General features: G+C 48.7%; 1 protein-coding gene across 1 annotated transcript in view; it reads right to left on the reverse strand.

Annotated features, from left to right (window-relative positions):
- PRELID2 (PRELI domain containing 2) overlaps positions 1-15,063 on the reverse strand; it is an 87,480-nt gene that overhangs the window by 46,905 nt on the left and 25,512 nt on the right. Inside the window, exon 3 of the mRNA XM_066591250.1 lies at positions 11,141-11,214. Within this exon, the coding sequence (XP_066447347.1) occupies positions 11,141-11,214 (74 nt within the window). The remainder of the gene's footprint in view (positions 1-11,140; positions 11,215-15,063) is intronic.

The following is a 15,063-nucleotide window of genomic DNA, read 5'->3' on the forward strand; positions in this document are numbered from 1 at the left end:
TCTCCTAGAAATTTAGGACTTAATCAAAACCTGGGTGCTACCATTCTCCTTTGACAAAGGGGTGTATGTCTACACACTCAGCTCAGATTGGACAACATTACACTCTGTATAGACACACCCCCAGCTGGTAACACCCAGTTGTCAATTTATTCATAAGTTTCTAGGAGGAGTAACAGAAGAACGCCACAACACAGAGTTCTAAGGAAGAGATAGTACAGAATTCTTACTTTGCAGGACAAAAAGGGAGTGAATTTCTTACCGAAAATTCCTTTTTCCCGAGTCATCCTGACGGCAGACATGGAGGTTGCACCTTGACCTCGTAGGGACAGGAAGCAAGAGACTTTAAAAGGCTCCTCCCGTCTCCCATTCACCAGTGTCTTCTAAATTACTTACATGGACATGTCGTGGTTAACCAAGGAAGATATTTATTTGCTCCGAAAAAAAACAAAAAAAAAACAACATGGTTAGTTTCATTTGAACACAAACACGAGGGTAGCTTACCCGGACATAACACAAGATAATATGCACAAATTTTCCGCATTAAAGGAAATGTCCAACATAGGAGCCTCTGGGCTACAGATTCGTGCCCGCATAAACGTTTATATAAACGTGTGAATTTTTGGGAGGGAAATACGTGCCGTCAGGATGACTCGGGAAAAAGGAATTTTCGGTAAGAAATTCACTCCCTTTTCCCGGCGTCATCCTGACGGCAGACATGGAGTATACCAGATTAACTCTTTAGGGAGGGACCACTGCCTGCAGGACCCTTCTCCTCAAAGAGAGAGATCGGAGGAGAGGTCCGCATTCGGCCTGTGATGTTTTGCGAATGTGTGCAGGTTGGACCATGTGGCTGCCTTACAGATTTGGTCCGGCGTCACCATAGCCCTCTCCGCCCAGGAGCAGGATACTGCCCTGGTAGAATGGGCCTTGAGTCCTTCCGGGATAGCGCTGTTGCAGGACGAGTAGGCCTGCTGGATGATGGATTTTATCCGGTGGCTAATGGGTCTCCAAGAAGCCGCTCTTCCTCTGCCTGGCCCCTGAAATTGAACAAAAGACAGTCAGCCTTCCTAAAAGGATAATGTCTGCTCTGGGTAGCATAGAATGGCCTTCCTTGCATCCAGGCTATGGTAGTCTCTTTCCCTATCGTTTTGAGGATTTTGACAGAAGGATGGGAGAATAATTTCTTCCTGTCTGTGGAATTTTGAGGCTACCTTTGGAAGAAAAACGGGGGTCTGTTTTTTGTAGGACCCTATCGTCCTGGCTTAATAGGTAAGACGTCTTACAAGATAGGGCCTGGGGCTTGCTTACATGCCTTGCTGCTGTGATAGCTACCAGGAATACAGTTTTAAACGTGAGGAACCTAATCGGAATCTGATCGATAGGTTGAGGGGGTCTTTGCAGAGGCTTTGGAAAACTAGGTTCAGGTCCCATGGAGGAAGCTGTACTACAGCTAACTGACCTCATTCTTTCTGCCGCTTTCATGAACCTGCGGATCAGTCTATGATCCGCCAAAGGTTGGTCTAGAATGGCTGAGAGCGCTGCTACCTGTACTTCCAGGGTTCCTGCTCTCAGGTTTTTATCTGGAGGAAGTCCAAAATCTCCGCCACCAAAGTGTCAAGATTGGAGACCTCCAGCCCCCTCCAGGAGGAGAATTTTTTCCCCGATCTTATTATAAGTAGCTGAGGTTACAGGTTTTCGAACTGGCGTAGAGTTGCGATAACTCTGGAGGACAGACCTTGTCTTAGCGTCTGTTCCTCAATATCCACACTGCGAGGTTCAGTCTCTCTAGGTTGGAGCAAAGAACTGGGCCCTGCGCTAGAAGGTCCTTCCTGGATGGAAGGCAGATTGGCTCCGAGATGGCGAGCTTTAGGAGCACCGGAAACCATGCCCTTTTTCCCCCAGTGTTGGGTGATCAGGATCAGCGTGATGTTGCTCTGCTGGACCTTCTGAAGAACTCTCGGGATCAGGGGTATGGGGGAGGGGGAAGGCATACGCCAGACTGAAGTCCCAACTACGGGGAAAAGCGTCTAACCCCTCGGACTTGTCCCTCGGATCTAGGGAAAAATAGGCGGGACATTCTGAATTTTTGCTGCTCGCAAACAGGTCCACCTGTGGACTGCCCCAGGTTTCTGTAATGAGACGAAATTCCTCGATTCAGAGACCATTCCCCGGGGTCTAGGCCTCTTTGACTTAGAAAGTCGGCTGTCAGGATCTGGGATCCCTTGAGATGGACCGCTGTCAGGGACTGTACCGTGGACTCGGCCCATCGGAGAATCGGGGCTGTTAATTTCAGTAGGTGAAAGTTTCTGGTGCCTCCCTGGTGGTGAATAAGTGAAACGGCGGTCCCGTTATCCGGGAAGATCTTAACATGCTCCCAGATGGCCCTAAGCTCTCTGAAATTTGAGGTCTGGGCACGCAATGTCGGACCCCATTTGCCCTGGAGCAAACGCTGCCCCACTTGCGCTCCCCAGCCAGGCTGGCTTGCGTTGGTGACTACGGAGATGAAGGGCTCTGTCACCCCTGGGGACTCCGCCTCTAGGTTGTCAGTTGACCGCCACCAGCGGAGGGACCTTGTGACCGCTGATGACACGGGCGTTCTGCGGTCCAGAGAGGTTGTTGCCCCATCCCAGTTGCCCAGGGTGGCTCTCTGTAGCGTCCTTGAGTGAGCCTGGGCCCAAGGAATAATGCCGATACAGGAGGTCATGAGGCCCAGGAGCCTCGTTGCGTCCCTAATCGTTATTTGTTTCTTCTGGCCGCATTTCTGTGCTGCCAGACTAAGGTTTTCCTGCCTGGGTGGAGGCAAAGACAAGATCTGAGACACTGAGTCTATCTGTACCCCCAGGAGGTCTTTCGCGTCTCAGGGAGAAGACTAGATTTAGGGAAGTTAACTAAGCACCCCAGTCTCTGAAACAGGGAGATGATTCGGCTGGTATCCTCTTTGAGGATCTTCGGCGAGGATGCCATTACTAGGAAATCGTCCAGGTATGGGACAATGTTAATGCCTGCCACGTGGAGATGCGCCACCATCTCTGCGCTATTTTAGAGAATATCCTGGGTGCCGTTGAAATTCCGAGGGGTAGGCACTGGAATTGAAAATGGTGTACACGGCTGCCAATCCTGATGGCAAACCGCAGGTACTTGTGATGTTCCCACAGGACTGGGACGTGGTAGTACGCGTCCTTTAGAACGACGGTACTCATAAAGTCCCCTCTTTTGATCAGAGTTACTGCAGACCTGATGGTTTCCATCTTAAACCTTTTGTAGGTAATCAACCTGTTCAGGTCCTTCAGATTAAGGATCATCCGAAACTGTCGTTCGGTTTTTTGATCAGAAATAGGGGTGGGTAGAACCCCAAGCCCTGTTCTACTGCGGGGACCTGGACTATCACCATCATCTGTAGCACCTTAGAAATTTCATTTCCAAAGATACCCTGCAGGGCGGGGGATTGCGTGGGGGGCCGGGAAAGCTCAACAGTCTGCCCCCCCCCTGGTACTCGCCTACAGGGGAAGGGGTTGTTTTTGTCTTACTCCTGCCTCCTTTGGGGTAGGACCAGCACCCCGTCTTTCCTTTGCCTCGGTATGGCTTGAAGGATGGCTGAGGTTTGTGGGGAAATCCCGTTTTTGCTTGGTCCGGGAAACTGTGGGTCCTGTCGGTAGCTCTTTTTAGGATCTCCTCCGAGTCCGCGCCAAAGATGTGCTGGCCATGAAACCGAGATGTTACACGGCCTTCCTTTGGAAGCCGTATCTGCTTTCCATGTTTTCAGCCAGACCGCCTGTTGCTGATCTAAGTAGAGGCATGCATCCCAGTAACGCATCTCTAGGGGCCTTCTGTTTAATCTGGTCGTCGAGTTCCCCCAATCAGAGGAACATCGACCTCGCCACAGAAGTCGCTGCGATATTGGACTTCAGCGTATAGGCCGTTGTTTGCCAGGCCCATTTCCATCAAGGCGTCAACCCTGTCCATCGGGTCTTTAAGATGAGAGGAGTCCTTGAATGGCAGGGCTGTCTTTTTGGCCATTATGGCCACCTGTGCCTGACGCCGCGCGCGGCCGCACCGGCATGCCTGGAGGAGAGAGGCATCTGAGCCCATGGCCCGCCGCTCTCCCTGGCTGAAACCACTGCGCCGAGCTGTGGCAGGGGAAGGAGGGGACCCAAGGACCTCTGGTCCGCCACTCCGACCGCTGCGGTGGTGAACCCCGGGCGATCAGACCTGTGGTCCGCCGTGCTCCCGGACCGTGCGTAGATGCTCACGTCTTTCTCCACAAAAAGGAGTCTCTCTTTATATTCGCAGGACAAATAGAGGTGTTTGTTCGCGCAGCCCACTCATACGTGATTACTTCAGGGTATCATTAAACGGAAACACTGTGCGGTTCCTTGGTCTGAGCCCGCCGGACACGGTGTCCTGTACGGATCTTGGCTCGACCACATCCCCTTGTATCCCTGACTGCTTTGATCAGGTCAGCCAGGTCCCCAGATGAGAAATAGTACTTTATATTCTCATCCCTGGCGTCAGGGGGACGGTCAAAGAGTTCGCCATTTGACAAGTTGCCCAGGCATTGCTCAAACTCTGAGCTCATTAGCGGTATGTGGCTCGCCCTTTTAGCGGCCCTTCCTTCCGCTGAGCTGGGGGGAGACTGGAAATCGATGCCCGGACCTCCTCTCTAACCAGGGATCTAATATCTTCCCTGAATGCGCCTGTTCATCCGTAAGGATCCTGGAGGTACAATCGGGGCATAGCGCTCTTTATACGCTTCGTCCAGTTTTTTTTTTTTGTTTGTTTGTTTGTTTTTTAAAGACACAGAGCGCCTTTCCTGTGTTTTTTCTTTAGGTCCTGTTTAGACCGAGTGGATTCACTGTCCTGCAGAATATACATGCATGCACATAAGGGAAAAACACACAATGCTAAATCCCTGAGCATAACATTCCTGCAACAAGTAACACTTACAGTTTGCAGGGCTTCCATCTCTGGTTCCTTTGTAGTCATGATGCAGAAAAGCAGACAGAACCAGGTAGACAGATAAATCCTTCCCTGAAGGTGTGCTGTCAGTGGAAGCTTGTCGGGGGGGTCTCTATTTTCAAATCTCCCGCTGTTCCGGGTCAGCTGACGGCGTCTGACGTCACCGCGTCACGCCGCATCATTGGCTCCGCCCCCCGACGCCGCGCCGGCATGCCTGGAGGAGAGAGGCATCTGAGCCCGTGGCCCGCCGCTCTCCCCGGCTGAAAAACAACTCCGAGCTGGAGGAGGAAGGAGGGGACTCAAGGACCTCTGGTCCGTCGCTCCGACTGCTGCGGTGGTGAATCCCGGGCGGTCAGACCCGTGGCCCGCCGTGCTCCCGGACCGCGCTGACTCTCCGGAGGGGAGATGAGAAGGGAAGCAGCCCCGTGGACCGTCAATCCCTCCAGTCAGCCTGCTTGGAAAAGGGTGAGGGGGGAAAACAGCCCTGTGGACCGTTCCCCCAGCTGTCATCCTGCAGCTCCCTGGAGGGAGCTCCTCTTGCATGTCCCTGTAGGGACAGGAAGCACTGGTGAATGGGAGACGGGAGGAGCCTTTTAAAGTCTCTTGCTTCCTGTCCCTACGAGGTCAAGGTGCAACCTCCATGTCTGCCGTCAGGATGACGCCGGGAAAAAAGTAGTTGATATAAGGGAGACATGTTGTGGAAGTGACGGTTTCCTTTTTGAAAAGAATCTAAGGGGAAAAGAAAAGAAAAAAAAAAAAAAGCTGTGCCACATCTTAATAGGAAACGTTCAGGACCTCTTTTAAGGTTTATTACAGACCAAGAGCACATTTGGCTACATGACTGTTCAAGGCTAGTATTTTAAGATATCTTAATGGGAACTACTTCTTAATGTTTCATCAAAAGTGACATGTATCGCATGCAAGTTAATGCCTTGTTTCAAGTAAAGAATAACTGATGGCGAACGAAGATATATATAAAAAAATGGATTATACCTACCTGATAATCAGGTTTCCAGGAGTCTCCACGACAGCACCAATTGAGATTGCCTCCTCCTGATAGGACAGGAACACACTGAGAGGTTAAAAGCTCCCCCCCTTCCCTCAGTGGATTCTAACGAATTGCCGGGGTAGGAGCTCAACTTAAATTTCTTCCCTTAACCGGGTTTTTTGGTGATTATAAAATTATATTATATTATATTTATTTGTTTTTTATATTATATTCTATAGTTTCCTTTCTATCCATTTAGGGGGGGGGGGAAGGTACGGGTGCTGTCGTGGAGACTCCTGGAAACCTGATTATCAGGTAGGTATAATCCATTTTTTCCCCAGTCGTCTCCACGACAGCACCAATTGAGACGTACCAACTAAAGTTTATTAGGGTGGGATTGCTGCCGAGAGGACTTTGCGGCCGAAGGCCATGTCCTCGTCCTGCTGCACTTTTACCCTATAATGTTTAATGAACGTGTGGGGTTTTTTCCAGACTGCGGCCTTGAAAATTTGCTCGACCGAGGCTGAGCTATGTTCGGCCCATGAGGATGCTACTGCCCTTGTAGAATGGGCTTTAAGAGCTAAGGGGATTTCCTTCCCAAGGGCCTTATAGGACTCTATGATGGCCAGGCGGATCCACCTGGCTATGGAGCTTTTTGCCGCTTTGTTCCCTTTATTTGGGCCACTGAACTGGATGAACAAGTTGTCGTCCTGTCTCCAGTGGCTTGTCGCATCTATGTAGCCTAGGACTGCTCTCCTGACGTCCAAGCAGCTTAGGGTTTTTTCCTTCCTCGTTTTTTGGTTTGCTAAAAAATGAGGGAATTATTACGTCCTGGGACCTATGAAAATGTGATACCACCTTTGGCATGAAGGCAGGGTCCGTTTTAATTAATAATTTGGAATCCGAGATTTTTAGAAATGGGTGGCGAATGGACAGAGCCTGAAGCTCGCTAACCCTCCTTGCAGACGTGATTGCTACTAGAAAAACGGTCTTGATTGTAAGCATTTTTATCGGTAGTGCTTCGATCGGCTCGAATGGTTCCGCTGACATGGCCCGTAGAACCCAATTAAGGTTCCAGTCTGGAACAAGTTTTATGGGTCTAGGTCATAATCTAGCTGCTGCTGTCAAGAACCTGTTGACCCATCTATTGTCCGCGAACTTTGTGTCGCATATGGCGCTAAGGGCTGCGACCTGGACCTTCAGGGTACTTGGAGAGAGGCCCATCTGTAGGCCCTCCTGCAAGAATTCTAAGATCAAAGGGATGCTCGGGATCGAATCCCCGGAATACCTTCCCTGTCTCCATGAGGAGAACCTTCTCCAAACCTTCTGGTAGATAAGGTGGGTCGTCTTTTTTCTGCTGGACATTAACGTTTCTACCACTCTTTATGAGAATCCTTTCCCCCCTAGTGAGGATTCCTCAAGAGCCATGCTGTTAAGTGGAGTCTGTCTAAGCCCAGGTGGTTCAGTGGCCCCTGTGATAGCAGATCTGTCCAGGTCGGAAAGGTGACTGGGTCCTGGACACTCAATGTTGTCAGAAGACCGAACCAACTTCTCTTGGGCCAGAAGGGGGTCACCAGGATGAGCGTGCATACCTGGGTTCTGAAATGTTTTAAGACCCTGGGGATCAGCGGTATCGGAGGAAACGCGTACGCTAGCCCCTTTCCCCAGTCCTGGCCTAGGGCGTCTATTGCTGTAGGACGATCTCCTGGCCGGAGGGAGAAGAATTTGCCTACTTTGGCGTTCTCCCTGGTTGCAAATAGGTCCAATTGTGGGGACCCCCACCGGTTGGTCAGGATTCTGAATGCCTCCCGGGAGAGAGACCATTCTCCTGGGTCTATCTGCCTCCTGCTGAGGAAGTCCACTTTTTGGTTTAGTGTCCCTTTTAAGTGGGTTGCCGTGATTGAAAGGATACGGCCCTCTGCCCAGTGGAAGATTTTCTGCGAAATGTTTTGCAGGGCAGGAGACCTTGTGCCCCCCTGGTGCCAAATATGGGCGACCGTGGTGGTATTGTCCGACAGTATCTTTATTTGCTGGTTCCGTAGCGAGTTTCCTAACTGCTGTAGGACCCGCCATACGGCCTGTAGCTCTCTGTAATTGGAGGATTGTTCTTTTATCCTTTGGGACCAAGGGCCCTGAAAGAACTGGTTCCCCACATGCGCTCCCCATCCCCAGGCGCTTGCATCCGTTGTGATGTGCGTGGCTGGGTTTTGTAGCCAATGAACCCCTTCCTGCAGGTTCGCTGGGAATGTCCACCAACGCAGGGATGTTTTTACTGTGTTTGGGATATACATTTTTGTCCCTAGTGAGGACTGCTTTTTGTCCCATGCGGATAGGACGGAGGCCTGTAGAGCTCTGGTGTGAGCCTGGGCCCATGCTACTCCGGGAATGCATGACGTTAGGCTTCCCAGGAGAGACATGGCTTCCCGAATTGTGCATGATCGTTTCTGTAGGAAGGATCTGACCAGCCTTTGGATTTTTTCCTCGGGCAGGCAGGAGCATTGTGATTCTGAGTTGAGCGTTATGCCCAAAAACGTCTTCTTCCTGTCGGGGTCTAAGCTGGATTTTTCCCAGTTTATGATCCATCCTAGAGACTGGAGGAGTTCTAGCACTATCTCTAGGTGCTTCATTAGTAGTTTCCTGGACTCTGCTATTATTAAAATATCGTCCAGGTAGGGTATTATTAGGATCGACTTTTTTCTCAGGTAGGCAGCTACCTCTGCCATAATTTTGGTAAAAATTCTGGGTGCTGAGGAGATCCCGAAAGGCAGGCATCTGAATTGGTGGTGCTCTATTTCTTTGCCCATATCCACTGCGAACCTTAGGTATCTTTGGGACCCCTCGTGGATCGGTACGAGGAAATAAGCGTCCTTCAGATCGATGGACGCCATGTAGGCCCCTCTGGGAATCAACTTTATCGCTAAAGAGATGGACTCCATTTTGAATTTCCTGTACTTGACACAGGTGTTCAAAGGCTTCAGATTCACTATCATGCGGTGTTTCCCGCAGGGTTTCCTTACTAGGAAGAGCCTGGAATAATGGCCCTGAGTTTCCTCGTTTTGCGGTACGGGGGATATTGCGTTTAGATGTTGCAGGTCCCGAACGCTTTGCCTTAGTAAGTGTAACTGTCGCCCTGAGCCTCCTGTGATGATGAATTTCCTTCTGGGGAGGGACACCAGTTCTATCCGGTATCCCTGCTGTAGGATCTTTGGGATCCATGGGCCTTCGCAAATTGCGGCCCATTGGTCCACAAAGTTCCCCAGTCTTGCCCCTACGGAGCTGGCGTCAGGGTCTCTGCTTGGGCTCCCCCTGGTGGGGATTAAAGAGGATATTTCTCCCTCTGCCCCCCTTGGGGTAACTCCAGCGGCCTGTCTTGCCCTTGCCTCGGTAGGCCTCGGGCTGTTGCCCTGGGGTTCGGAAGAAGGTCTTCCCTTTCTGCGGCTTTTCTTCTGGGAATCCCTTCTTTTTGTCGGCCGCCTTCTCCAGGATTTTGTCTAGGTCTGGTCCGAACAAAAACTGACCGTAGAACGGGAGGGCGCATAGTTTATTTTTTGAGGCCAAGTCGCCTGACCATGATTTCAGCCATAGTACTCTTCTGGCTGAGTTAGATCGGGCTGTAGCTTTTGCCGAGAGTTTAACCGTTTCGGCTGCGGCATCCGCTAGAAAATTTGTTGCCATGCGCAGGATAGGTAGGGAATTTAGGATCTGTTCCCTTGGCGTTTTACTGTTTAAGTGTAGCTCCAGCTGTTCGAGCCATACCCCCAGGGTGCGCTACGCAGGTGGCTGCGATCCCTGGTTTAAGTATGCTTGCTGCTGCCTCCCATGATTTTTTTAGAAGGCCTTCGGCTTTGCGATCCATGGGATCTTTTAATTGTGCGGCGTCCTCAAAAGGGCAAGCTCGTCCTCCTAGCTACTTTGGCCACTGGGATGTCTACCTTGGGTATCTCTTCCCAGCTTGCGCAAACTTCCTCCTCAAATGGGTACCTTCTTTTTACCCCTCTAGCGGAGAAGGAACCTGCGTCTGGTTTCTTCCACTCCTTTTGGATAATTTTAATGATGTTTTTGTGGACAGGGAAGGTATGTTTACGCCTCTCCCCTAGTCCCCCAAATATCTCATCCTGCAGGGTACGTGGTTCTCTGGGCTCTTCCATTTTTAATGTAGCCCTGACTGACTTAATTCTGTTAAGTCGTCCTGATGGAAAAGGTATCTTTTGTAGTCCTCATCGTCTGAGGACTCCTCGGCCGCCTGTTCCTCTTGCTCCGATCCGATAGAACTCTCGGAGTCGGAAGGCTCGTCAGGAACATATGCCTTTTTCTGACGTTAGGGCTGATCGAACCTCCTCCTTCACCAGCTTCCTAACGTCATCCAGGAATCCCCCCGATTCCTCTTTGACTAGCCTAGCTACGCATGCCTTGCATAGAGGCCTCTGGTACGTAGCTGGCAGTCTCGTCCCGCAGTCCACACATTTTTTGGGTTTTGTTCTGGGGGGGGATGTCTTTTTTATCCCCCTGACAAAAAAGGGAAAGTATTTTTTGCGGGTAAATATGCAGTTTTTCCATATACAGTACATTGGATTTTGCATTTTGTATTTTTTGCCGCACTGGCTACTTACGGCTGCTGAGGCTGAGGTTTCAGCTATCTCTAGGGCTGGAGCACTCATTTCTGTACCGATGCTGCAGACACCCTGCGACCTGTAGTGCTGGTCCACCTTCTGGCTTCTCTCAGGTTCCTTATTTTGAATTTTCGCGCTCCTGCGCTAAGCCCCGCCCCCCTGTGCGGCTCCTGATGCGAGCGTGATGACGTCACCACGCTGGGCACGTGACGCGACGCCCCGCCCCCCAACGTCAAAGGGCTTCCTGGAGCGCCGCGCTGCCACTATACGAGGAGGAGGAGGGGGACTGAGGCTCCCGCTTTGTACCCCCCATGGGCCGCCGCAGGAGGAACCTGGCCCGGGGGTTACCACCCCATGTGGCGTCCCGGGAGTCGTCTGGCTGGGAAGAGAGGACAGGCTGACCCACTGCCCTCCGATCCGCCCGTGAGTAGGCAGGACAGGAAGACACTGAGGAAAGTGGGGAAGGGGGGGGGGAGCTTTTAACCTCTCAGTGTGTTCCTGTCCTATCAGGAGGAGGCAATCTCAATTGGTGCTGTCGTGGAGACGACTGGGGGAAAAAATATATAAATAAAATGTAAAAATTTACCTTCTGTAGAAAGGATGGAATGACATTTCTGCAGGTTGCAATTCTTCTTCTATACACGATGCCTGTTGACGGGTCTGTTTTTTTGTTTTTGAAAAGGAGAGAGAAACATACAAAAGTTAGTGGCCAAAAGCCTTCATCATCTTTACATATATGACTGTACTGCCTCCAGCACAAAACAGATCGTGCACTTTTTAAATTATCGTATTTTTTTAGGACTATGGGTTCATTCACGCAAGTTTAAGCGTATTTCAGACGAATAGTTACACCTGCATATTTCACCCACTTGTCTGCGTTTTTGTGTGCACAAATACGCTGCAAATTTAAGAATGCAAAAAAGAATGTGCAAAAAATAATGTGTTACATTGAAAGATCGGAATTTTATGGATGCAGCGATACCAAATTTTACTTTTTTTATATTATAAATATGGCAAAAGAGGTTTCCTTTGAAGGAGACTTTTACTAACTCTTTTAAAAAAATAAATACTAAAACTGATTTTTACATTTTTTTTTTTTTAGTCCATAGGGGACAAGACGCTGGCAGTGGTTTGAACACTCCTGCAGTTTGATGTAATACCGTGAACTGACAGGCAATCTGCAATGGCAGGACTGTGGGCTTTCAGAAGGCTACCGGCTGCCATAACAACCAAATGGTGCCCCAGTGTCTCATCAGAGGACGAGGTGGCGCTTTTGCGACCCCTGAACTCTGATTGGTGCATTTAAATGCCACTGCAAGAATTTTGAATTATAATTATTTTGTTTTTGGGGATGGATTTTACCGACAATTCCAGGGTACCGCGATGGGGTCCAAAGTGACCCCCACGTTCGCTAATATTTTTATGGATTATGTGGAGCAAAATAAAATCTATACCTCTCGAATGTGGCCAAAAGTGTCCAGATGGTGGCGCTTCATTGATGTCATATTTATGTTGTGGAGCGGCACCACTGAGGAATTGAACACCTTTTATGATATGATAAATAATCTATTACCAGAATTAAAATTTACGATGTCTTGGTCACTAGAGAGGATTCAATATCTGGACGTAATGGTAATTAACCCTTTGCAATCCAATTTTGGATTCAGGGTTTCCTAGGGGGCTCTTTCTGCCATTATACAATGCCGCCATCTGCTGGCTGGAGCCACTACTGTGGTATGGGACATGCTGCAGAGGCCCCCGTCAAGAGGGGCCACTAATGTACAGTAAGAATACCCTGCCGGACATCCTCCGACATCGGAGCTGTACAGTCTTCAATCAGAATGTCTTCAGACGTCAGACAGTGGATTGTAAAGGGTTAAAACTGAGAGAGGATTGGAAACAGACTTGTTTTGTAAAATAATGGATCGCAACAACCTACTTCTCTATAGCAGCTGTCATCCCAGGAAAACCCTACAATCTTTACCCTGGAGCCAGCTGCTTAGGGCAAGTAGAATCGTTTGTGATGAGGTTGTAGAATTGCGTTTAAACCAAACGTGCAGAAAATTTGTAGACCGGAGGTATCCCCCTGACTTGGTAATGAGTGCATCAGAAAGAGCACTCTCCTTGAATCGAACGGAGTTGTTGGCCCCTCATGACAAACGTGATAAGCCACCTTGTGTGGTATTTGTATCTACTTATAATCCTTTGCGTAATAGGATAACAAGTATCGTTAGACATTATTGGCCTATTTTGGGTAAGAATTGCCCTCGAATAGTAGAATTTGCCAATCCTCCAATAATGGCTTACAGGAGAGATCGTAACATTAAAGATAAGTTGGTATGCTCATACAAAAAGAAGGATGAAAGGGGAGGCCAGCAGATATTATCACTCCTGCTGTAGCAACATGCTTAAAGGCGATAGGTTTATGCATCCTTATACGGAAGAATTGTTCCGTATGCGTAATTATTTTACGTGCCGATCGTCCTTTGTAGTTTATCTTATATCCTGTCCTTGTCGGGGGAGACCACAATGGAAATCAAATCCAGGATTATCAGTCATAAAAGCACCATCTGTACTCGCAAAAATGAACTCCCCATTCCTAGACATTTTTGGGAAAAAGGGCATACTATAAGCCAGCCCTGCTTTAGGGTAATCGATCATATTCCCAATAGTATGACAAAGTATGGCAAAGACCCATGTGACGGGTCGAAACGACCGCCACTGTTATGACCCAGTATGTAAAATAAAACAGATACGTTTGGAGCAAGAGCCGTGATCTGGAATTAATTTACACCTCTGACGCGGCTTTATTTTATTGAATACTGTCAGAATTTATAGCGGCATTTAAAGGGTTAACAGGCACGCTTAACAAGCTGGATTGCTGATCGTGGCTGTTGTGGGCCGGCCTCAGCCATAAGAAATAGCTGACACCCACATTGTATGAAGCAGGATCTATGATAGAGATGGTTGGGCTGGCAGCTATTTTTGTTGTGTGGGTCAGGCCTTAGACCCATCTCAATTCCATTTTGTAACCACTATTATCCCATTCAGGCTTAGACTCTAGTTGTACATTTTTCAGTCCCTCCTCCCTGCCTTTTGAATATTCGCATTTAGAAAGGCAATTGTTTGACCTTACCCTGGACAAGAGTGAATAAAGGCCCTTTTACACACAATGATTATCGCTCAAAAGCCATCTTTTGAGCGATAATTGGTGCGTGTAAATGTCCCCATCTTTCACTTTTTCTCCATGGGGAGTGCTGATAACATTGTCTCAGCAGTCAGCCCTGCGGCAGAACAAAGGTAATGTATTCAGAGAACAGACCATCCGCTGTTCTCTGAATATAGCTCCCAGCAGCTCACGCGCTTTAATAAGCTACTAATTGGCATTAGTATCAATTAGTAGCTCATGTAAAATGATCGCTCAAAAGCCATGTTTTGAATGATCATCTTGTGTGTGTAAAAGGGCATTAAGCCCTTTCCCTCCTGTCTCCACTTGTCTGTTTTGCTTAGAATTAGCATGAGGAAATCAAATGATGTGATCATTAGAGATGAGCGAGCACGCTCGGTAAGGTCAGTTACTCGAGCGAGCCTCGCTCATCTCGAGTTACTGCCGTCTCCTCCAAGCATGCTCACTCCCCCCCCCCCCGGAGCACGCTCCGAGAAGAAGGCAGTTACTCGAGACTCTAGTGACCATTTACTTGTTAATGAAGTCTAAGAAAAATGTCCAAGTAAAAGCTGGGTTCTCACAGACACTCCGGCTCTGAGGTTTAAAGTTAGTTAAAATTAGAAATTCTTTTAATAAGAATTATTGGTTGTGTGAAGGTCCTAGCCCAATAGGAGTTATATTTTCAGAATCAGGCGGGCCAGCTGAATAAAACGCATTGAAACTCATTGAGGTGCGAACCACAGAACACTCCCAAATGGCGTACCTGGCTATAATTTCTGTGTCATGCTTGGTATCACCGAGTAGATAAAATCATGACTCGAAATATGCCAGGCATGTACTCCCGATCGGAGGATCGCCTGCGGAGATATGGCCAAAATAGGGATTTATGGGTTTTTCACAGGTACGTATGCATTTACCCCACCATTTTTGAATGGCCTCAGAGAGGGTGGGGCGGTTGGAATGAGTTTTCTGGGGAAATTTTAAAAACATGGGGGTCAGAGGGTCCCAGTGTTAGACCTTCGGAGGTACGCAATGGTGTATGGACTTTCCCTTATGTTTCCAAAGACTCCGCCCGATCAGAACCTTGGGCCGAACATGCTAAACCTGGTACCTTTCCTTTATTTCCTTCTTGTTTTATTTTAAGTACTGTCTGTTGTGTATACCTGTAAACCTTATCTCCACTGTAACATCTTTTTATATATATTTAGCACGGCTAGTTTTTTTTAGAATAAATCCGCAATTTATTAATCAAACCTTGTCAGTTTTAAAATGACCCACAGATTGTGTTAATAATTCAGAGTCCGGGTTCCAGCTTACCTGGGAAACAAAAGCTGGTGGCGACA

Source organism: Eleutherodactylus coqui, chromosome 2 (genome assembly GCF_035609145.1).
Source record: "Eleutherodactylus coqui strain aEleCoq1 chromosome 2, aEleCoq1.hap1, whole genome shotgun sequence".
Classification (NCBI taxonomy): domain Eukaryota; kingdom Metazoa; phylum Chordata; class Amphibia; order Anura; family Eleutherodactylidae; genus Eleutherodactylus; species Eleutherodactylus coqui.